The following is a 24,335-nucleotide window of genomic DNA, read 5'->3' as shown; positions in this document are numbered from 1 at the left end:
GTCCCTGTCGCAGCTCATTGCTGAAAATTGCCAGTTACAGGCAGAGAAACACATTTCCCCCTTCCCAGGAGCCCCCACAGCTCAGCCGAGCTGATCTCATTCCCCTCCTGCCTGGCCAAAAAGCTGCATCACTCTGCAGCCTGACATCCTTTCCGTCCTTTTCCTGGCTGCCCTCAGCGAGGTGTTCTCTTCCTGCAATACCTACCTGGCAGAACCGTGGCTCCCAGGCCCCTTCCCGATACTGCTGGGGACAGTGGCACATGGGAAGGGCAGCACAGCCACGAAGGGGGGCTGCACTGGAAGCAGGACAGGTTTTCTCACTCTGGGCCTGTGCCCTGCACTCTTGGCTGTCCTTCCTTCCAGGCAACCTTTCAGCCCAGATGGAGAGCACCATAAGGAGTTTTGTTTCCTTCCCAAAACACACAACACATTCCCTGCCTGTCTAACAAGGTGTCTGAGCTGTGCTGTGTGACGTGGTGCGAGGCACAGCCGGCTCTGCAGGAACCATCCACACTCCTGCCCTCAGTCCCTGCAGCAGAGAGGGGGAGCGAGGGGGAGCGAGAGGAGTGAGGGGGGAGTGAGGGGAGCTCTATCCTCCCACACCCCATGAAACAGAGCCACATCTCATGCTCAGGGACACTCTGTGGGCGGGTGCTGTCCCCAGAGGGCACCGTGCCACTGCCCCAGAGTAGATGTGGTGCTGCTCTGCCAGGGCACATGAGGGATGGTGCAGCTACAACGGTGTTAGTCGTGGGGCTGGCGCAGAAGGGCTGTGGGTGAGTGGCAGTGAGGCCAGGCTGTGACTGCCGGAGGTCCCCAGAGTGTGGCCATAACCAGACCACTCATTCCTTGGCACCAGCACAGCACGAAGGGGTTTTGGAGCTGAGGCAGGTGTGGGACATAGCCAGGTTGGAGATGCTCCCTCCCACCTGGGGCTTGTTATTGAGAGCCATTAAAAAGGGCAGGGGCTCGTGTGGAAGAGACTGAGGATGGTGGGAGGCTGAGGAGGACTTTTTACAAGGGCATGCAGTGATAAGTGGAAATGGCTTCAAGCTGAAGGAGGGTGGGTTTAGATTAAATATAAGGAAGAAATTCTTTACTGTGAGGCACTGGCTGCCCAGAGAATTTGTGGATGAGGGGGTGGCTGTGGGGATGTCCAAGCATTGGAATGAGTGAAGGGTGCCAATGGAGGGATGGAAGGATGAGCCATCAGCTGGGATTTCTCCAGCACTTAAAAGCCTCCTTCACATTCTCTGCCATGAAACACAACCGTGATTTTTGCTTTACAAGTGTGATTGCTTATAACAGCATGAAATTACAGCCAGACCTGATCTGCCTGGCAGCAGATAAGGGGAGCTGTCGAGTATGGCAGTGTTAGTACACAGGGGGGTGGAAGGAGCTTGGCAGCCCCTGTATAAACCATATCTCTGGGCTATCCTGGTGGGGATCCTAGAGGGAATGCTGCAGGGTTAAACCTGGCAGTGAAGGAGGTGGGTGGGCAGAGAGGATTAGTCAAGGGGCTCAAACTGGGAATAAACACGTGGCTGCCCTGTCCAGGGTATACTCAGTCTCTCATCTGAGGACTCCAGCTCTGGTTGTAATGACTTTGTGTTAATTAGCCTTGTCCCCTCATCAGGACATGCCTTGCCCCAGGACGAAAGGTGCTCACAACCTCCTGAGGACTCAAACTCTTATGTGGAACAGGTAATGACTGATCACTCAGGACCTCAGGTGAGCCATCAGCTGGTGGGGGCTTTGCATGGTGGAGACAGTTGGAGCAGCTCTTTCCAGCCTTGCGATGTTGGGACCTGCCCCCCTGACACCAGCTGTGGCCTGTAGCCAGGGATGGTCACAATTAGACCTGGCTTCGACTGGCATCCACTGGGCAAATGGTAGCAATGGATCCAAGACTGGACTCAATGATCTTGGAGGTCTTTTCCAACCTAAATGACTCTGTGACCCTGTGACTGCTCACGGGGCCCAGCTCTGGCAGGTCACATTGCATGTGAGGGGGTGATGGGAAGATCATGGTGACACACAGATCTGAGTCACAGGGACCTTCCCCAGCTGCTTGCGTGGCTCCCTGGGTCTGAGGATGATGAGAGTATGAGCTGTACAAGCCTTTACACCTGGAGCCAAGGGCTTGAGCACGTAACACTGATAACACAACGTCTGTAACCACAGACAGTGATTTTTCTCTAGTGGTTCCCCAAAAATTAAGACTTTTTGTAAAGCCATTGCACTTGCTTTCTCCTTTGTACATGTGGTGGCAGATTTGTGCAGTGTTCATGTGATGAATGTGCCCCAGCTCAGTGTCATCTCTGTTCTGTGTCTGCACAGCCCTCTGCGATCACCCCATGAGTGAGCCCATGAGGATGCTCCAACATCCTTGGAGCCTTTCTGCCCGAGGCAGGGGCTGCCTCTGTGGTTAGCTCCAGGGTCCTGTCCCCATTCCTCTCAGAGCCAGTAAAACTTCGAAGTGGGGGGAAATGCCTGGGGGATCCCTGCCCTGAACACCCTTGGAGGGGGCAGCCATTCCTGCTGCCAGCTCCTCTGGTGCAAATGCTGCTCTGTGCCCCAGTACTTTGAGGAACATCTCAGTGGCCATTGAAAAGCCTGACTGTTCACAAAAGGGGCTGCTTGGGAACCCTGAGCCTCAAGGAACATTCTGGCTCAGGGTGGTCCATCTCTCTGCCCTGCAGCTGATGGGGATGGACCTTTATCCTTCGTGGAAAGGGTGATCAAGCATTGGAACTGGCTGTCCAGGGAGGTGGTGGAGTCACTACCCTTGAGGGTGTTCAAGAAATGACAGGACTGTGCCCTGACTGAGGCTGCTCCTACGCTCTGCAAAACTCAGCTTGTCAAACAAACCTCCTCAGGATTGCTGAGCCTGTGTTCGGGGTGTTATGGAGCAATGCTTGTTGCTGTCACAAATTGCTATTGACACATGAACTTGCTGCAGTGTGTGGTCCTGGTGGATGTGGAATTTGGGAAGCAGTGCCAGGCTCCACACCCCAGGACTGAGCTGCTACCAACACTGCTCTGTGCTAGCTTCCTCTGCTCACAGCCCTGCCCCACACCTCCTTAAAAAGCATTTTCCTCACTTTCATAAGCTTTTTTCCCACTCCAGAAAAAAAAGGTCTCCATCTACTCGTCTCTGCTCTAATTCCATTTGCCATCCATGGGTGTTGACCTGAGGTGGGTCAGCGAGACCCAGGAAGGATTCCTGCTGGAAAGAGCCTGTGTGTGCTGGGTGGGATTGATTTCATGGTGCAGAAGCCACTCATCAGGCAGCCCCTGCCTGTCCTCTTGCCATGCACAGCACTGTGGAAAATGCACTTACTCGCGTATTAGACCAATTCTCTGAAGTTCAAGCCTTCCAGGTATTTCTGATCTCCACTGGTCTTGCCATCTGTTTGCATCCCCTTTCATCCTGCTGCCTTCCCAGTTCTGCTCCGCTTCCCATGCTTTTCAGAGAGAAAACAAACCAGCTGAGGGATGGCACAGCTGGGGGCTGGGGAGCGTTTACCCAGAGACTGCGCTCTGCCAGCCTGACCTTTCCAGGGAACAGCCTCAGCACCCAGGTAGGGCTGATCTTTGCTGCGTGTGGCTTTCTCTGTGGCACTGCAGTGGCACTGCCAGGAAGGTGGGGGCCATCCCAGGGTCTGGGTCAGTGGTCTATGCTCAGAAAGCTTCGACCATCATGACATTGCCTTTGTGGGACTGAACATGTTGTTGGTAGGACAGGGCACGTTCTGTATCCCAAATCCCAGAGATGAGGGGCTCCGGGAGGTCAGGGCAATGCTGCTCTGGGAAGCAATCGGTGCCTCTGCCTTTGCCTTCAGCCCCTGACAGATCCCTGTGACCAATGGCCAAGTCTTTCACCCTGAACATGCTGATAGCTTCCGAAAACCCTGGTGATGGATGTTCTCATTAAACAGGGGTGCACTGCGAGGGAGAGGAGCAGATGACTTACTGCCTTCACTGTGGGCTTTGCTGGCAGTGTGAGGCACAACTCATTCCTTCTTCCCCAAAGCCAGGGAAGCAGCAGGCATGTTCATCACCTGAAACAGCCTCAGCACATGTGGTGTCTCTGGGGCGGGGACTAGGGTGCAGTGCAGGGCTCAGGGGTGCCTCTGAAGGTCACTGTCTCTCTGCAGCCCAGAGCAGATGCCCAGCAGGAGCTGGTGAGATAATCCAAAACAGGACAGTTCCAGCTTATCCATGACTTTGCTCACAAGAAAAGTGACAGAGCTTGGGGGAGGGTCTGAGCATCCTGATAAAGTTGAAAATGTCCCTGCTTATTGCAGGGGGTTCAGACTAGGAGATCAAAGGTTCCTTCTACCCAAACAATTTTGTGATTCTATGACTAGGGCACTGGCAAGTTGGACACACCAAATAGTGCTGCCTGTGCAGCCTCCCATGATGGAAAACAGCTTCAGTCCATGCAAGAGACATCAGCACTGGCTTGGTGGCCATGTATTCCCTCACCAACTGGCCATGCAATGCCTGCTGCAGGCCCCTGCTGCTGGGGTCTGGGCTGCACAGGGGCTGTCACTGGGCTGGATATCATGGGGCTGAAAGTGTGCCTGCAGCCAGGAATGACACCTTGTTGTGCTGGAGATCCATCTCCACCCTCAGCACTCATGGTTAGTTCATCCCCATGTGCTCACAGCATGGATATCCAAGAGGGTGATGATCCAACACAGGAGTGGGAGGTACTTTGATTTCTCTTTCTGGGATCATGTTTATTTTCTTGGCACACTTCAAGAAGTTCTGTGCAGGGGTGTAGAGAATAAGCAGGCTGTCCTCAGGGATGCCTGGATGCAGGTTTTGGCAAGGGATCAGGAATACAAGGACTCAGTAAGGATGGACTCTGCCCTTCAGCACTGTTGGGCTTTTGTCTGGGATGCTCTGGGGCTCATGGCCTTGGGGGACCAGGGACACAATTTGATCTACTCAAGTTTTTTGGTCTTGAAATGAATAGTTAAAGGGAAAGTGGGAGTTTGAGCAGGGAGAGGTTCTTGGCTGTATTAGAGGGAAGATTTGCAGTCTCAGGCTGGCTGTGGGATCAAGGACTGCATTAGTATTGACCTCAGGTGTGGTTAGCAGCAGAGATTTCCTAACTCAGCACGAGGCTGTGCTCAAACCTAAATCTCACCTAATGCTATGCAGTGATACCACCTGCCTGGTAGGAGTGTTTGGGGTCTTTGATTCTGCAGTGTCTGCTGAAACCCACCCCTACCCTGAGATGAAGGGTGCTCTGGCTGTGTGACGTGCTGTTCTGACTGTGAATTGTGCACCAGGCACCAATGTGGCATCTGAAACCATCCTGTGCAGAACAAATGTTGTACTGAGCAGGATCCCAGCTCCAGTCTTGGGGAGGGAGGCTGGGAGGAAAAAAGCTCCCCTATCCCCTTGCCCTTCTGCTGCAGCTCTGCCCCAGCACAAGACTTGGCCCCGTGTTGGGCTTCAGGCAGAAAGAGCAGGTGATGGTTGTAGAGTCTCATGTTACTTGCAAGAATGAGTTATCCCAGGAAAAATGCAGGTTCTCCCTCTCTGTGGGCTCCTGAACTGCTTCAGCTTTGATATGCTTCTCTTGCAAGTGAGCAGAGCTAAAGGGAACATGGAATCTGCACTGTCTTCCCCCAGGAGTTCTTCCTCTTCAGGCTTCACTTGGTGTCATAATGATCCAATCAATCCCAGGAGGCTCCAAATAATTATTAATTAAGGCAATGATTGGGTGATTTGGCCGTCATTGCAGCTGTCTTTCACAGACAGAAAGAAAAGCATGTTCCTTTCTTATTTTTTCCTAAAGCCTGACTTTCTGATGGCACGCGGCTGCTCTGCAGAACACAATGTAATAGCAGGGTGAGTCACAGCCAAGGATTTGTATTCAATATCAGTTCGGATTACATTAGCTTTGCCTAATGCCTTAGCAATAAAGTGCCTCTTCATTGTATGGCTGCAATTTATTTCGGCTCCTGGGTCGGTACAGAGCAAACATCCGTCATGCTGCAACACGTGTGCCCTGCGACGGGAGCGAGCGGTGGATGTTGGCTGGTCTCAGAGGTGGTGGGGGATGCAGGCTGTGCTGGCTGGTGCTCTGCCTCTCTTCCTGCTCCTGCTCCCAGCAGGAGCTCTGTGCTGGCTGCTGCCACTGCCCGGAACGTGCTGACAGCAGATGGGCTCTGCAACAGGGCTGCTCTTAAAGCCATCGCTTGGAAGCTGGGACAGAGATGTTTGTGGAGGCTGGGAGGCAGAGGGACCCTGGGGATACACTGGTGGCAAGATCTCTTGTTGCCACAGAATCACAGAAGGGTTTCGGTTGGAAGGGACCTTAAACTTCATCTCGTTCCACCCCCTGCCTTGTGCAGGGACATCTTCCACTAGAACAGGTTGCTCCAAACCCCATCCAACCTGGCCTTGAACACTTCCAGGGATGGGGCATTATCCATTTGTTGAGCCATAAAACCTGCCCAGGTTTCAAAGAGGAGCCCAGATGAACACAGTGGCCTGTTCCCCCAGCAAGGTGTGGTTCTGGTGTGGGGTGCTTCACTCCCAGAGCAGTTCCCTTAATCCCCCCTATAATAAGCTGCTGGTCCTGGAGCAGCATTCCAGCCCTGCACCTCCGTGCTCCCTGCAGTGTGCTGGATGTGGCTGCTGCCTCACAGCACTGAACAGGGCTTTGGCTGGGGTTTGAAGCCACCTGAGCCCCCAGTGCCCAGTTCAGCTGCATGGGCAGTGCAGGAGGGCAGCAGATCCCCAGGCTGACGATGTTCAGGTCACGTCCCTGCTGCACACACTGTTTTCCCCCCTCTGCCAGCCTTGCCTCTGGTGCTTTCCCACTGGTGCTCTTTCCCTGTGTGCAAATGCCTTGGCAGAGCAAAAGAGATGCAGAAAAGCAGCAAAGGCTGCCGAGAGCACAGTCCATGCTCTGTTCTGTGCCGGCTGCAGCTGCTTGGCAAAGGGTTCCTGAGCTGGGCTCTGGCAGCTCAGCGCTGCCGGCACAGCCCAGAGCAAGGGCGAGGGGACAGCCAGGATTGCTTTTTTTAGTGGGTTTGCAGAGGTCTGGGAAAACGGAGTGTTTTCTTTTGCTGCCCTTGTGAGACCCAGCGATGATTCACGTGGGCAGCGGTGAGTAAGAGTCTTATCTTTATTTACTTGATGGTTTTGTGGTGCTGCTGTGGAACACTGAGGAGGAGGAGGAGCAGTTCCGCAAGGACCCTTCTGGAGCACTTCCAGACTGGCTCTGGTGAGAGGAGGGCTGAGCAAGTCAATAATGATTTATGGACTCTCCCATGCAAAACAGAGGGCCCCATTCTGCCTCATACAGAGGCACTGGTTTTGTCAAAGGAGGAGACTGGCCTCTGCCTCACTCAAAGAAGCTGCCAGAGATTTCCCTACTGCTGAAGAAACGCCCCCACACGTCCTCCTGTGTGATGGTGGGTGTTGCGTGGTCTCATCCTGTTTGTTTGTCACCCAGCCAGGAAGCAGGAGCGATGCCGTGTCTGCACACAATTGCTTGCACAATGCAAGGAGCAATCCATGAGTAATCCCAGCGAGCTCTCAGTGGTGTCCCCTGACCTGGAAACTGTCCCCATGGGAGATGGACACCCACAGATGTCAAAGCCACCCACCAAACAGGGACTCTGGTTCTGTACTGCTCACCAGGCTGTGACACAAAGATGTGGGAATGAAGGCTGTGACCCCAGGGCTGTGGTGGGAGGGAGAGATGGCCCTGGGATGGTCCTTAAGGCCAGCACTGGGTGGGTGATGCCTGTGCAGTACTGACTGCAGTGCTTGTGCCAATGCTGTTCCCAGGTCACCTGGTGGTCCCTGGACACTGCTGGTATCAGTGGTCTGGGACAGAGCTGTCCTGCTCCCACACTGAGCTGAGCTGCAATGATGCTGCTGCTGACTGGAGACACTGTTAGAGGTGACATCTAATTGCTGAGAACACCTCAGGCTCGCAGCCCTGTGATTGCAAGGATGGCTGGGCGAGTGCCAGCTCCGCGCGCCGCAGCCGCCGCCAGCGCATGCCCAGCCCAGGATGGGATGCTCCTCACCACTGTGCCAGGTGCCCATGCTGTGCCACTCACCTGCAGTGCACCAGCAGCACCCTTGGCTTTGCCAACCATCACCTCTGTGTTTCCCAGGAACCAACTGCTCTCCCACCAGCACTCCCTTGACCCTTGTCTGCCCGATAACCCAGAAGGAGCACCGGGGGGCTGGGAGATTGCCTGGGGTCTGGTTGCCAAGCCAGAGCTCTGGGCATGCGCTGTCATCCCCCACTTTCCTTGGCCACCCCTCACACGCCATCGGTTTGTGCTGGTGGGATGGCCGTGCCAGCAGTGACGGGAGAGCTGCAGGGACCGAGCAGAGCAGGGAGTTCCCCGGTGCTTCCTGGGCTGCCAGGGATGGGAATGGGGATCCCCAAGCAGGAGCATTGCCCTAATCTCCCCACAAACCTAGCATTACTCCTACTAAGGAGCTTAAGCCACAGGGCCTGATGTTAAACCTATTAGTGCTGACAGTGGTGCCCAGGAGCTGAGGGCTCAGTGCTGGTGCCAGTGCCGAGGGCACTTCTCTGGGATTAAGAAACACCTCAAGCTCTCAGACACGGTTCCCTTCCTGCAAGGTTTGGGTGAAGAGCCCCGTTTGCTGGGACTGCTGGTGTCCCACGGGAGAAGTGAGATCTGGGTTCCTTGGTAAATCAAGTGCCATCCAAGAAAAAATAGATTTTAATCAAATCCAAGACAATGTCGCGACCTAGAGACAGGAAATATAGGCCATGCTCACAAAATGGGAGGCTGCGTCCCAGAAAACATCAAATGTGAAAATAATTTGGAATCTGTAGGAAAAAAGCAGCTCAACGGGTGCTCTTAGGGCTGTGCAGTGGGGGACCTTCCAAGGCTGGAGGGAACAGCCCCAGCACAGCTGTAGGTCAGCTGGGGGGTTAGGGGTCCTGACATGGTCCTGACATACCTGTGTGACCAAGTGAAATACTCCAGGCAGGTCAGGGATCTGTGGTTAATTAAAGAGGGGTTTGGCAAACAAGAGGCAGCGAATAAAAGAAAATTCTTTGAGGACTGGAAAAACACCTCTGAGAGGTGAGGGGGGACAGCAGTCCCTGGGGTTTAGCAAAAGGAGGATCCAGAGGTGCCTTGAATCCACTGCGCAAAATCCGTTCTGAGTTACAACAGGCACTGAAAGGGCCCTTTAATCCAACAAGGAAAGCACTCCAGAGCTGATGACTGGAAGCTGGAGCCAGACACATTTAAATTAGAACAAAAGACACATTTCTAATAGTGAGGTAATTAACCACTGGAACGAATTATCAAGGGGAAGTGATACTTTCTCAGTCTCTTGAAGTTTTCAGACTAAGTGAGGATGTTTTTTCTGAGAAGAAGCTTTACTTGAACATAGATGACTGGAGGAATTTACTGCCCATGCTCGAAGGTCAGCCCAGCCTCTGCAGTTATGCCTTAAAATCAGTGTTTTGATGAAACTGGTGGAAATTTTAAGGCAAAAACCAGGTTCAAGTCATGGCTGTGGAACAGGGAGAAGAGGCATTTCCCTGCATATCGTTATTCCCAGTGAAGCCAGGACCACTTGTCCTGCCATTGTCCCTGCTTTTGCACTTACCACCCTCAGGGCAATTCATTTGCTTTTGGTAAATGGTACCTGTATAAAATTTAAAGTTGGAGAGTGGTCTGGATGTGTCCTTGGCAACCTGCTTTGGGTGATAGGGCTGCAGCTCTCTGTACAAAACCACCCTGGAAACAGAGGCCTGCCTGAGCTGGGACTCTCCTTGCAGGACACTAAATATATATATGTGCGTATATTTATTTATTTATTTATTTATTTATTTATTTATTTACATTTCTATGGCACACCAACAGTCCTCCAGCAGTTGCACCATTGCAGTGGCCATGCCTGACGTGAGGTTGTTATTGTGTGTTTGGTGTCAGACGGTTTGGCCCTTCCTGTGAGCTGGGGCTGAGCTGGGAACTCAATCACAGCCACTCCGTAGAGCTCTGGTCCTATAATTATTCTGTGATTAAATAAAAACGTAATTCCTTCAACACCTCCGCACTTCTGCTTTATTGCAGGAGAGCCCACACAAGGAATTAATGTTTAAATAATGGCTTTCCTCCCCAGAACAGGCTCTGAAATAGTCAGGAATGTATTAATGCTCTGTCCTGTGGATGGAAGGAGCAGCACCTTGCTGCTTGCTGTGGGACACTGGGAACCGCGAGTGCAGCATCCCCTGGGGTTTTCCCAGTGATCTGTGTCTCCATGTCTTCTGGATGCAGCTGAGAGGTCTCTCAGACAGAGCATGTGGGTGCAGCCCCCCAAACCACCCCCCCCAGCTGGCAAAAGGAGCCTTCCTGGGTGCGATTCCAGCTCGTGATGCCCGGTAATTTCTGCAATTTGGATGTAAGTTTGATGCCTGGAGAAGCGCAGAGAATTCCAGCTTCTGGCTGCACGGATTTCTAAGCTGCCCATTTTTCCTGTCGGCAGATGCCAGCTGAGATGTCTGTGCCTTGGGAAGAATTGTCTCTCCCTGCAAAGGGAGACACGTTTTCAACCTCTTTATTAAACCAAGCACAATCCTGTGCACCAGCAGAGATGAAGAAAAGCCCCTGATAAGCGGGACTGGCCTTTCCCTGAGTTTCCAGTCTCCTTGGTTACAGTACACCATACAAATGCTTTTTTTGGAGACCAGGCTATTAAGCAGAGAGTTTGAATCCCAGGTTTGAGAGGTTCCCAAACTCTTGCTGCCTCGTTCCATCACACAGGGAGCCTGGGTGCTGGTGATGGAGAGGAGGATGTGGGACAGGGGATTATGCTGGTTTTGCAGAGGTGCTGAGCACTGCCATCAGAGCAGATCCCATGGACTCTGTGCAAGCCCCAAGGCCAAAGCAGCTCCTTTCCCACAGCTTTATCCCGGACAGGAATTTAAGCTAACCCCAGCAGCAGGAGCCCAAAATTGTCCTGTAACACTTTTCTGAGCCCTCCAGAGCAGTGGGAGGACCCGGACTTGCAAAGCCAAAGTGGTTACCTCTGTTCAGCTGCTGTTTAATGCTCATAATGTGCCCAAAATCCCTGGGGATTTTGGCCATGAGCCCCTCCTTTATTAGCTGTGTTTGTCACGTCTCCTGTGATCTGAGTGCCTTAAACACAAGTGCAGGCTGTTTTCCATGTTGACCTTACACCCATGCTGTGCCCACAGTGCCACATGCTGTGATGCCAGCTCAGTGGTGTCACCCAGGGCACAGCAGTCCCAAGGGATTGCTGCCACCACATCCAACCTGTGACACAATTAGTAATGTGATCCACTGGCTGGTCAGAGCCTCCTGTAGCTATGGTAATGGACTACCATAATTCACAATTAGAATGTCAAATTTAAACCCAGGGCTTGTGCAAAAGGATAAAAATATCTCTTTGCTCGTGGGATCTTGGTATTATTTGCTTAGCTATATTGGAAGCTAAATGCTCTCACTAACATCAAGTGATTGCGCCAAGATTAAACACTTTTTCTGTTTATTCACGTTTCACCCTTTTATAGTTTTATTAAAATGCTGGCTGCACTCTCAATTAAGTGAATTCCTTCTGCAGTTGTAAGCACATTTCATAGGAATAAATAATTTAATTTGCGGGGTGTTTCTGGCTCAAAACCAATGCAAAGATGTTGGAAGGGTACAAAGCTGGGCCCCCTGGGCCTGCTCTGGGGCAGGGGAGGGGATACTGCCATCTCACTGTGGTTCATCAGGGATCAGGGACCTGAGCACAGAACCCTCTAGGTCTGTACTGGATGTGCCCCCTCACAAACCTGGGCTGCACCACCAGCCCTGCCCACCACCCTCCAAACTGCCCTCAGTGGTGAGGGGGCTCATGGCAGAGCCCACAGTCCCCTTCACTGCTGCATTGTCATTGGCCACTCATCTCGGTGGTGCCACTGACACCTTCCACTGAGGAGCCCAAAGCCCTTAGCAAATATTAATTAATTTTCCAAGCTACACAGCTTGTGCTCCACGAAACTTCACAGTCATCGTTTCACCGAATTTCACACAAGAAAAATCTGTCTGTTTTCTGCCATTTCTTAACCTCCAAATGTTGCTTTCTTGGCACTTTCCAGAAAGCACATGTTCACGTTTCCAGCATGGAGTTGTTTCCCTGGATCCCTGCCCACGCTCTCTGTGCTCAGCTGAGCCACCATGTCCCGGTGCAGGCGGGTGGCTGTGAGTCCCAGACCTGTCCAGGGCACCCCAAAAGAAAACCCCTCTGCCCCTCACTGCACTTCTCCTTGGTGAAGGAGTCCTGGATCACCGGGGCTATTCATCTGTCCTGCACCCTGTGTGTTTGTACAGCACTGGGCATGCAAGCTCCCAGTGAAATCCCACTATTCCTGGGAAACTCTGGCAAAGCATCCTGTAGGATGGCAGCTGACAAAGGCTGTGCTGTTGGAAAGTAATTAAAATAGACAGGTATCAAACCTTTGTCTTAAAAACCACAAGGCCTTGAACTATTTTTAAGACATCAGCAAAAAGCGGCAGCAGAGTGACAGGCACAGGGTCAGAGCCATCTCCAAGGGGCCCCTTTCCCAAGGCACGGCCGTTGTGCCCTGGCCCCTCAGGCCAGAAGATGAAAATATTAATATTCCTTAGGAAGAGCATTTTCAGCAGCACCAGTTTTCCCCACTTTGGGGTTTTTGCTGGAAGTGATGCCTGGGTGGATTGGAGTTGCAGTGCCAGCCTGGAGTCTGCAGTGGGAATGCAAATGAGCCTCAGACTTCTGTTGGGTGTATTTTTTCCCTTTAAAACCCTCCCTCTGCCCCAGGTGCCCCAGAGCCAGCACAGTGCTCTGAAAAGGTTCCTATTGTAGCAGCTCCTCTCCCCAGCTGGTTTGCAATGTGCTGCATGAGCACAAAGACCTTTCACTGTAATTAAGCCCTCGCTGTTCTTTCAGGACTTTGGTTCAGAGAAATTCATCACTCAGATGAGCAGCTTGACTGGGAATTGAGGAGAAACAACACTTTTCACCCAGAGCCATGGTCAATGTGTGAGGTTAATGCCCCAGCAGTGTCCCTGCTCCCTCTCCATCACCCGAGTGAGCGGAGGAGGGCCCGTCTCCTACTCTCAGTCCTCATGTTAAATAAATTATTTAGCAAAACACAAATTACTAGGATGGATCACTAGCTGTCCAGCAAAATCCAACTGCGTTGGGTTCATTTTGCAGCAATTTTGCTTAATGACAAGGGTGGCCATGAGTGGGTGTGTGGTAAAAGTGATCTCTTGGATACAGGTGGGAAAGGCCTGTGTGGGCCTGCACTCAAAAATAACAACCAAAAATTAACCATTATAACAGTTCAAGCAAAAGTACATTTAGTCTAAAGAAAAAACGGAATGATGATAATTATAGTGTTTTTTCCCTAATGCACAATGTCATTCGATGACATAGCAAACTCCTCTATAAACATAGATCAGATAAATATAATACTGAATACATAACATATATAATACAGAATACATAACACATATAATACAGAACACATAACACATAATACATAATGTAATATATTGTAATATACAATATAATATCTAAATGCTTAAATATAATATGTATCTAACATGTTATATTTGTATCTAATAGTTTATTTATGAGATATACAAAATATATAATATTACACACATATAAATTTAATATAGTTGATATATATAAAATATAATGCATAAAATACATATACTTTTGAGTTGAGAGAGACATCAAAAGTGTCTGGAGTGGAGCCAGCCCTGTCCCTGCTGCTGCAGTCTTCTGGGCAGGTCCCAAAAAGGGCGGGGGTCATTGAACCCCATCTTTGGCTCCTCATTTTTGCTCTGCAGCCCCACCACATCCTCTGCTCATTTGCTGCTTGGATTCCCCGCTTTTCCAGGACCAGGAGCTGTGGGGTCAGTGCCAGCCTAAGCTGAGCCCAGCAGAGCCTCAGCCCAGAGACACCAGCTCTTTCTCTGACTCCTTGTCCTGAGACTTCAAGGAATTTTTCCCCTCAGTGAGCGTGAGGTGATGGCACGTGTGCGTGTGGTGTAGTTAATATTCAGCAGATTATCCAGGGCATTCTGGGCTCCTCTGGGATTGCCAGGAGCCTCGCTGGAGCACAGCACGCGCCTGTCACCGGCACGGCAGGAGAGTGAGGGCTGGCTGGCACTGAGACAGGAATCCCGGTGTGACTTCAGTAAGGATAAAGCTCAGCCTGATAAAACCAAGCCCCAGTTTGACAGATGGCCCTGAATCCACAGTCACTCAACCCTGAGCTGGGCAGAAAGGCGGGAGCTGGGTAGGGAGCACATCCTGCCTTCCTCTTGACAGTCCCACACCAGGATGGACACGGCACTGGGCAGCGGGAGGACACCCTGGGCAGGGGTAGGGTCCAGATCCTGGTAGGGACATGTGGTTTGGGGTCATCCTTAGTGGTTTGGCACAGCATGGAGGCACCATCCCTGCTCTCCATCCACACAGGGAGGCGGAGGGTGACCAAGGTACCACTTTGGCAAATCCAGGTAATTTTCACTTTCTACACATCTCTGTCATGCCACACCATGCCATGCCAAAGATTTGGCTCATCTCTTCACAGACCAAGTTCTCCACTCCAACCCATTTGAAGGTCACTGTGCTGGGTATGGGCTTGGCCCTGTCGGAGCCGCTGGGGCACGAGCCCACCCACAACAGCAAACAGTGAAGAGAGAAGGAGGAGGCTTCCATGGCTGCTGAACTGCCTGCAGGAAGAATAATTTCAATTATAACCCCCTTTTGGAAGGGACACATTTAAGTGGCAGAGAGGCTCCGTGCATGGCAGCAACTGGGAATTAACTCCCTGCATCCAACTGCCATGAAATTGAATCCTGTCAGCTGAACACTGTGCAGGCTGAGGGCGGTCCCTCGCCCCAATCCTGCTGCTGGAGCCACCAGCCTGCAGGAGAGCCCCAGCTGCCAGGTGAGGATGGGCAACACTTAGTGTTTCCCATCCCACTGAGCAGAGTTAGGAGTCAAAGCTGAGCGTTCACGGATACAGGCACTGGGAAAAACAGCTTATTTGTTAGAAAAGAGGCTTACAGATCCATCTAATAACCTTGGAAGTGTAATGAATGGAGCTCCCTGACTGCCCTGAGAGCACTGGAGGGGATCACAGAGCATTTCAGGCACACAGTGGAATTCTTGGTGTGTCCTGTGCAGGGACGGGGGTGAGATTGATGATCCTTGTGGGTCTTTCTAACTCAGGATATTCTATGACTCCCCGACATGCAGCTCCTGCAAAGGTGTTATGTTCAGGGATGGGGAGCCTGGGGGGTGTCCAGCACTGGTACTCCCCACAGCAGGGACCAGGCATTGCACCTGAGCCTGCCCAGCTCGCCTGCTCTGCCGCTGAATGCTCCATCAGTGACGGATGTGACGTGCCAAAGGAAGCTCTGCCAGCAGGAAAGCAGCTGACCTCGGCTCCATAAGCGCTGCAGGACAGCTCTGGACAGACACTTTCAATCCTGAGTGATGAGCATCATGCAGAGAAGGAGCTCTTACAGAGATTGCTCCTCTGAGGAAGGCTCTCCGCAGGCACATCCATTGGAAGAAAAGAGCACACTTCAATTAAGCTAATTAGAAACTTGGCAGTCTTGTTGCTCAGGGCTTTTCCATCCTACGTGGAGACATTTTCCTTTGCCAGGGTCTGCCTTCCTTAGGGAGGGATGGCGCTGCCGGCTGCTGTGGGCACAGGGGTGCAGGGGGGTTATCCTCACATTCCTGGCTAATCCCAGCTTTGAGGTGCACTCACGTGAAGGATTCTGGCTGGCAGGCTCTGGGCCAGCCCTTCTCCAAGGGTCACATGCAGTCTCCACACTTCCCTCCCTGTGGGCTCCATCCCTCACAGGAGCAAAGGGCAAAGCTCTTGTGCTGAAAGGCAGCGAATGTGGCTAAAACACAGGGACAAAGGGAATGACTCCTGTCCTCCCACTCCAGGTTATAAACCACCGTGGTGCTGCACTCAGCTGACTCAGCCATCAGTTTTGTGTCTCCTGAACATTCTGGGGGGGAGCAAGGAACAGGATCTCTGACCCCCATGCCATGCACGCTCCGTATTTACCATCGGCCAGCACTGATGGATGGCTCGGTCTTGCCATCCGTGAGCTTTGCTTTCTGGCTGCTCCAAGGGCAAACGATTCTCTGGACTCAGCCTGAAACACTCCAGGCCAAGCATCGTTTTGTCCGGGTTTGTCATTAAAGGATGTGCACAGCCATTCCAAGTGACAGAGCAATTTCCTTTGTGTCCTGCAAAGCAAAAGAAAAAGAAAAAAGTCAGCGTATTACACACAAATCTGCTTTTCTTCTGCAAGTTGAAGTAGGAACAGCTTAATTTCCAGCAAACCCGCTGCCGTATTAATTCCAAATCAAAGGCTTGGTGTCAAAGGAATCATTTTGCTACAGCCACAAATAACGAGCAATTTATGTTGTGTTTTGAGATCAGATTAAAAATGAGCTGCAAACTGACTCCTCATCCAGAAGGAGTTGTAGGCTGGACTTCAGAGGCCAAAGGTGGGTACAATGCTCCTGGTACTGGGTGTCCTTCAGGGTGTTCCTCCTCCAGGTGCCACTGGTGTCCCTCCCCTCAGGTGCCACCAGCTGGCTCTGGGTGAGCTGGAGATCCCACTACCTTGTATTGTAGAGTTGTTTTGCTGTAGGAGGAAGCTGTGCTCCAATGCTCTTCCTGATAGCCCATCTGCCTTCACTCCTGATCCATGTCCTGCTTGGCATCGTACTGCCCCATATCCCATATTTTACGTCTATCCCATGGGACAGACACTCTCTGCCTCCCTGTCCCCCCATGCCAAAGGAGCAGCCTATCCAGGCCACAGCATCCTGACATTCCACCTCACTGAAATTTTTTCTCCATCAGACTGTACTCACATCCATGTGGGCAGCAGGTCCAATTCTGCCCCTCTGCTCTGCTCAGGTGAGACCCTCCTGCAGTGCTGCTTCCAGCTCTGGGATCCCCAGCACAGGAAGGATATGGAGCTGCTGGAGTGAGTCCAGAGCAGGTCACAGAGATGCTCCAAAGGCTGGAGCCCCTCTGGTCTGAAAACAGGTTGGGGGAGCTGGAGATATTCACCTGGAGAAGAGAAGGCTCCAGGGAGATCTTAGAGCCCCTTCCAGTGGCTAAAAGGGCTCCAAGGAAGCTGGAGAGGGACTTTGTACAAGGGTCTGGGTGACAGAACAAGGGACAATGGCTTCCCACTGATAAAGGACAGGGTTAGATGAGATATTGGGAAGAAATTCTTCCCTGTGAGGGTGATGAGGCCCTGACAGGGGTTGTCCAGAGAAGCTGTGGCTGCCTCATCCCTGGAAGTGTTCCAGGCCAGGTTGGATGGGGCTTGGAGTAACCTGGGCTACAGGAAGGTTTCCCAACCCGTAGCAGGGGATGGAACAAGATGATCTTTAAGCTTTCTTTCCAACCCAAACCATTCCAAGAATCTATGGTTCTATGAAATCCCTCTGGAGAGCAAGATTCACTGCAAAGAGAAAAGCACTTGCCTTTTGGTTCCTGAAATAGCAGAATCATTAGAAAGACCAATTTTAAACTAATTAGAGGTAATTTCTTCATTTGCTGCCTTCTTGCATGAGTCACACATTGCAAGAGGGACACCTGGAAGCACAGGGAATGTCACTCTGAGCGGAGCTGCCTCCTGCCAGCCCTGCGGAGCCGCTGGGACCGAGGGATTGCCGGGAATTGCTGACGGGCGGCCGAGCAAAGTGCTGATGTGAGCCCTCAGCCTCAGGCTCCGCATCCATCGCTGACAAGGGAAATGCTGCTTGCTGCAAGGCTTCGCTTTAAATTAGACACGAATGTGAAGAACCCGAGAGGAAAAACAAAATGCTGAATAGTGACCAATTGGCCTTTCAAGCCCCCGCTGCCCGTGGCCACCTCAGAGGGGCCAGCGAGGTTGTGCAAACTGGTGCAAATTTCACAGTCTAGCAGATGACTTAGAAATCCCTGATGGAAAGGAGAAGTTTGCATGTGGACCTGTACCATTTTGCCCCTAACCTGTGATCAGTGAGTAAATTTGGATGTCTTCTAGGAAAGAAGGCTGAGGTTGAGATATGAGCTTTTCACACATGCAGAAGAACGGGTTTGGCTCTGCACCACTTTGCACCACCTCCACAGACCCGCTCCCACTGCAGAGAAAGGAATGACAAGAAGTGACCTGTGTGTCAAATAAGCAAATATTTTATTGTGTAAAAACTAAGCAGACATCAAATAGAGCCTCCCACTGCCCCACCCACTGCAGTGCTGCCTCATGTGTCACTGGGATGTGCCTGGATGTCACAAACGGGCAGGAGCCATGGAAGCTCATATGGATCCATCTTCAAACACCAAAGGAATTATAAAAGCTTCAGAGCTCCCCTTTTACTGGTGTCACACCAAAACTGAACAGCATGACCTTTGGCCATTGGGATGATTTTTGAGTAGTGCTGTGTGGAATGAGACACCTGAGCTGCACCTCTGTGTTAAAAAGACGGGGTTTGGTGTTCCTCCAGCTCTTCTCAGTGTGGCCTTTCCCTGGCCATGGCACATCCTCAGCATCTGTGGCAGCCGCTGGGTTTTAATTAAAGCACCAACTCCTGAGTCAAACAACTGCAGGAGAACAGGAAAGTCTCTTGTCCCCATGGCTGGCCCTGAGCAAAGCTGAGGCACTGGGAAATGGGGCAGGAGCATAAGGAAACCACAGTATGTCCAAAACCAAAAATGTTCGTAAAACCATCCCATGACTTTCAGGGAGCCCTTTGCAGTCACTGCTCACATGAGGTGTGTCCTACCAGGAGCAGGGAAGCCGTCTGCCCAACGTGGCTCCTCGTCGCTGCGGCTTTGGGGTTCGGCTGCTGCGCTTTATCAAAACAAATTCTGGAGAAAGTGGGACGTTGCATTATGCAAATGAGCTTCCTGGAAAGAAATGTTTTATTAACACACGCTCTCTTCGTGTGTTGGCTTAGTCAATTTGGTCACAGCTTGACATCCAATAAGTTAGTCTAAAGGCAATGGTTTTACAAAATGTTTTTCTAATCTATTTTAAACACTTAATTACAGTTGTGGTGCATTCATTAGGGACTTCACTTTCAAACCTGGATTGCAGCAATAAATCCTAATTCTCCAAGTGTCAGCTGCAATACAGAAATGGCATCCAAGTAGGTGTCAGAGGCTGTTGATAACTGGGGGAAAGTATGCCTGCACCAGGCATGAGCCCAGTCCTCTGGAGAGGGAACCTCCAGCATCCAGCCCAACCTGATTTCTAATTATCCAAACAAGATTGGGTTCCAGAGAAGTGAGGGCTTGTGGGGCTTGGGGGGTGTGTCTGCTGGGTAGTGGTGTGGGAGCTGAGGGATGCTATTTTTGGAAAAACCCCGTGGATTCAGGGATGGTGCTGTGGCCAGCTCTTGGGGCTGGCTCTGGCTCTGGCAGTATCCCCATTGTCCTCCCCCTTGCAGCTCTGAAGGCGCCAAAGAGTGGGCAAGGGGTGGCCAGTCCCAGTGCCACACACCCCATGGGACATCCTGGCAGCGAGGCTGAAGCCTCCCATGGCCTGAGATGCTCTGATATGCTGGGAGGAGCATTGGGACCCTGTCTCCACGCACTCCCCCACATCGGTGCAGACACTGAGGAGGGGCAGCAGCTCGGGGCCAACAGCCCAAACCTGTCCCCACTGCTCTGAGCTAGTGCCGGGCAGTGGCTCAGCACAGTTACCTTAGTCTTTACCCAGGTACTTCTTCATGATGCTGCTGACATCGTCTTCCTTTCCTTCAGCCTCGGCGCGGTGGCTTGTCCCGCTGCCCTGGGTGATATCTTTGCCACTGGACCCCTCCCCATCCCCTCTCTGGGGTTGCGGCCGACGCTTGATGCTGTCGGCACTCCGGGAGGAGAGGAGGGAACCAGAGGATGAGGAGGAGTCAGAGGGATCTCCAGGGTCTTCCCGAGGGGCCGGGCTGCGTTTGGCTGTGCCCTTGGTCTCAGAGGACTCCAAACTGCCCGCTATGGCCTCATCCTCGAAGCGGACGGTGAGGGGTCGGTGGCCGTCCCTTCTGTCCCTCTTGGACTTGGCCAGGCTGCTTGTGGAACGGGATTTGCGAATGGCCGGGAGGAAGTCGTCAAAGTCGACCTTGGTTCTCCTCTCGTAGTTGAGGGTGGGTATTCGCCAGCTGAAGGGGTCGCTCCCCTTCCCCTCTCCCAGCCCGTCACTGGACAGGGAGCTCAGAACTCCCTCAGAGCCCCTTTCCAACTCCACATCCTCCAGCGACGGCTCCAGGCAGCTCCTCCAGGAGCTCGGCCGCAGCGTGCCCGGCCCCTCCATCCCGGCAGCTGGAGAGCTCGGCCGGCGGCCGGAGCTGTCCAGGGATTGCAGGAGGGAGTCGTAGGAGCCGAACTTGGATGCCCTTTTCAGAGCTGGGGAGCGTGAGGGCTCGGCCGGCTCCGAGGCCATGCTCCGCAGGCTGGAGGACCGCGGGAGGCTGGCGCTTGCTCCTTCACCTTCCCCTGCCTGATTCCCGTCTAGCTTGCCCAGGGCATCCTCCGCCGCTGGGACAGCCCTGCAGCGCCACAGGGCAGCGGCGCCGGTGGTGCGGTAAATGGGCAGGGGAGAGGTTTCCCCTAGGGCAGGGTGCCCCGGCTCCCGCTCCGCTCCCCGCTGCCGCCGTAGCTCCTCCACATACTCGGAGAGAGCTGCCGACGAGCTGGGCACCGGCCCCGATGCCACGGAGAGCCTCCTCCTCCTGGGTGCCGTAGGAGAGAGCACGCTGGGGAACCTTCCGTCCGGGGCAGGGGAGCTCCCCCGTTGCAGCACTGATGGGGACGTCTCTCCTATCCTATCCACAGACTTTTTCAGGCTTTCCTGCTCCCCATCATCTGCTGCAGGTTTTCCATATTCCCGTCTTCTAGCCCCGAGCAGAGGACTTGCCACCCTCCCCTGATCCGCAGCATCGCTGGGCCTGGCAGTGTTCCGGGAAGACACAGGAAGGCTCAGCACTGGGTCCTTGGCGTCTCTGCTCACCCTAAACAACAAAAATTGGTGTTAGTTTAGTCTGTGGAATTCCCAGTGACCGGAATGTCATTCAGCAAGGACAAGGCCGAGCAGCGAAAAGTCAGTATTGGCATGGGAGTCTCAATAAACTCACTGCTGCATCCAGCATTGGGCAGCAGTCAAGGATTTTATCTTAAATAACTCCAGGTCAGCCAGCCCGGATAATCCCCAGCGTAGAGTGTGTGGTGTGCCTGGCTTCAGCTCTGCCAAGCCAACGCTTACCTCCAAATATCCTTTTCCTTGGCAGATTATAGCAATATGTAGGATTTATTTCATTTCTGTCAAAGCCAAAGATTATTCACTAAAATTTTATGAAACCAGCTTGTGGTGCACCCCATACGCATCTTAATGTTATTGCGGGACATGTTTCACCCAGGCTGCTGCTCAAGGAGTTCTGAACTGCAAGAGCCCAGTAACACCCGGGCAGGGCTGCACATCAAGCGAGGGGTGATGGCCAAACATGATGTGTGGGGTTGGGACCTCACCCTGAGACAAGGGCTGGACCTCAACCTCTGACAGGGGCTGAGACCTCACCCCAAGACAAGGGCTGATAAAGGAACCACGTGAGATCCACCTCCATTCACCCCTGAGGAGCCACACTGGTCACCCCACTTGACTTTCTCTGTAGCCTGTCCCTGTCCTCATGCAGTTGATGCACAGAGATGGGGAGGTTCTGCAGTCACCCGTGGGCTGGGGGTCACTGGTGACACTAAGCCCCTGATGGGACACTTTATGACACTCTCCAAGAACCTACATTTGTTTGCTGGCAACTGCCAGCACCTCAGTGCCGTATCCCCACTCTCAGGTACCCCAGCATTGCTCAGACAGGGGGAACCCAGGACTTGCCTGAGCGGGAAGTCTGCTGGGATGTGAATTTGAGAAAAAAAGGAGGAGGGAAAAAGAGAGAAAAGGCAAAGTAAAGTAGTAGAACCCAAATAACAAACCCAGCTCTGGGAGACCAGTAGCCTGCGAGGTGCGGGAGCAGCGGTCAAATTGTACATCACTGGTAATGAAGCATCCTGCCCCGGGAATGTTGGTGTTGCCATGGGAATGGGGGGAGAGCGGATAATCCAGGCAGTGCGTGGGATGCACTCGGACTAGGCTCTGCTGACCCGTGAAATAATTTACATTCTGACAGGGGCTGAAGACAAACTCCACGGCTGGGAAATGTGTGATGGCAGAGGGAAAGGGGGAATGGAGCAGCTCCAGGTTCCCGGCACCCACCGGTACAGCCTGGGGCACAGAGGTGCCCACCTGCCCTGGCACCCACCACCATTCCCTGCTCATTAAACCAGCCCAAACCATTTGATTATTCATCACAAAATGGATTAACCAGGGATTTAATTCCCCTGAATCCCTGCACCTTCCAGGGCCACCCCACACCACTGATGAATAGTTTGAGACATTTCAAAAATGCGGGTATTTAGGATCCTAAATTGCATTGCAGTAAAATAGCTGGTATAATCCTTCCATGAGAAATTGTACAAAAATTGCTCCAATCACTCTGCACGTTTCCAAATAATATTGTAACCTGTGTGCTGCATGAGCAGCTTTCGTAATTTAAACACCAGTATAAGTGTTTTTATTTGGGTTTTAAGGCTGAGATAAAAGAGAGAAGTGCTAATGAGCTGTGAACATGGACAGTTACACATCACTGTTTATTGTCCTGTTCAGCATGATGGACAGTTACTATTTTTATGAAAATCTTTAGGGCCTGAAACGGAGTGAAAGCTGCAGAGGTGGGACTGTTTCAGCTTCCACATCTGGCATGAGCCTGGTTGCCAAGGCCCCACAGCCCCGGGGTCCAAGGAGGGGTGGAATGGGATGGTGTTCAAGGTCCCTTTGAACCCAAATCATTCTGTGATTCATTTCTTTAGCCCTGATGGTTACCAAAAAACATCATGCCAAAATCATGCCTAGTCTTCATCATCCTCATCCTCCTCACAAGGCAGGGCACAAGAGCGAAACAATCCTATCCCATTTTGTGGCATCCTCTGCTCATCCATAAAATCCCTGGTGAATGGCAGATGTGCCAGCAATAATTCCCAGGGCTCGGAATGACCCTGGGGAGACCTGGGAAGTCCTGGAGGAGGGTGATGCTGCAGGACCACGAGACTGCTCCAGCCCTGAGCAGAGCCCTGTTCCTCCATCATCCTCAGGGAAGATGATTTTCCCAGGAAAAGGCAAAATCAGGGCCGGATGCCGAACTCAGGAGGCGTCTGTAAGCCAACCAAGCTCTGCAATACACCATTCACACCAAAGCAAATGACATACAACAATAATTAGCGACGATTACAGAGCAATTAACATGATTACAATTATGTTAGTTGAAATAATTTATACAATAAAATCCACGCATGCTTTGCAACACATGACCAGGGCTGAAAGCGTGGCTCAGCTGCTTTTCCTAGGAGCTCATAAATAAAGCCAAGACAACCCCATTTCAAGAGGGAAGAGTCACTGGCCTAATTTCTGTCAGAAAAGGATTTTCTTGTCACACCATCATCTACAGAAGAGCTCCCACTTTCCCATGTAATGATTTGCTTTTGACACAATCGTGCTTAAAAATAAATGTGTCGGATCCCCAGCAGCCTTGGGACCAGGATTCCTGGTTCTGTGAACTAAGGCGGGACAGGAAGAGATGCCAGGGTTATGTCAGGGTGATGCTGGGGTGATGCCAGGGCTGTGGATGCCACAGTGCCATGGGTGGAGAAGCAGAGCCCTGGACTGTGGATTCACTCCCTGCCTGCATCTCTGGATAACCCCACTATCGCAGCACAACCCTGACTTGCCTGGAAAGGGGCAGAATAAATACATAAAGATTTAAACTGGCTTTTTAATTAAAAAAAAATATATTTATTCCAACCCTGCACCGTGTCATATTTATGGAGGCTTAGGTCTGCTGGTCAGCATTCTGTACAAGCATTTAAAAAGCAGAGAATTAAAGGTTCTGTTAATCAAAGCTCTTCTTCCTGTAACCACATGGGCGGTAGCAGCCTCCACGCTCTCCTCTGGCTCTTGGCAGCTGTTTGTTCAGCAAACACCCCAGATGTAGTGCTGAGCAGCCAACGAGAGCAAGACTCATTTTTCATTACTGGGTGCTCGTGTAAGACAAAGGAATCTTAATAAGGAAGAGCTCATTTTCCTGATCTCATTTTTATTACCTTACCGGTCTCGTCCTCTGTTTGTTTGCACTTCATACACCCTCACTCCTAT

General features: G+C 52.0%; 1 protein-coding gene across 1 annotated transcript in view; it reads right to left on the bottom strand.

Moving 5' to 3' along the window:
* Nucleotides 1-18,259: 18,259 nt before the first annotated feature.
* The window catches only part of MYO18B (myosin XVIIIB), a 55,889-nt gene continuing 49,813 nt past the window's right edge, over nt 18,260-24,335 (bottom strand). Inside the window, exons 42-43 of the mRNA XM_027652324.1 lie at nt 19,790-21,090; nt 18,260-18,991 (exon numbers count right to left, since the gene is read on the bottom strand). Coding sequence (XP_027508125.1) covers nt 19,791-21,090 — 1,300 coding nt within the window. The 3' untranslated portion in view covers nt 18,260-18,991; nt 19,790. The remainder of the gene's footprint in view (nt 18,992-19,789; nt 21,091-24,335) is intronic.

This window comes from Corapipo altera, unplaced genomic scaffold (assembly GCF_003945725.1).
Source record: "Corapipo altera isolate COAL_440 unplaced genomic scaffold, ASM394572v1 67, whole genome shotgun sequence".
In the NCBI taxonomy this organism is placed as follows: Eukaryota; Metazoa; Chordata; class Aves; order Passeriformes; family Pipridae; genus Corapipo; species Corapipo altera.
This window is presented reverse-complemented; position numbering and strand designations above follow the sequence as displayed.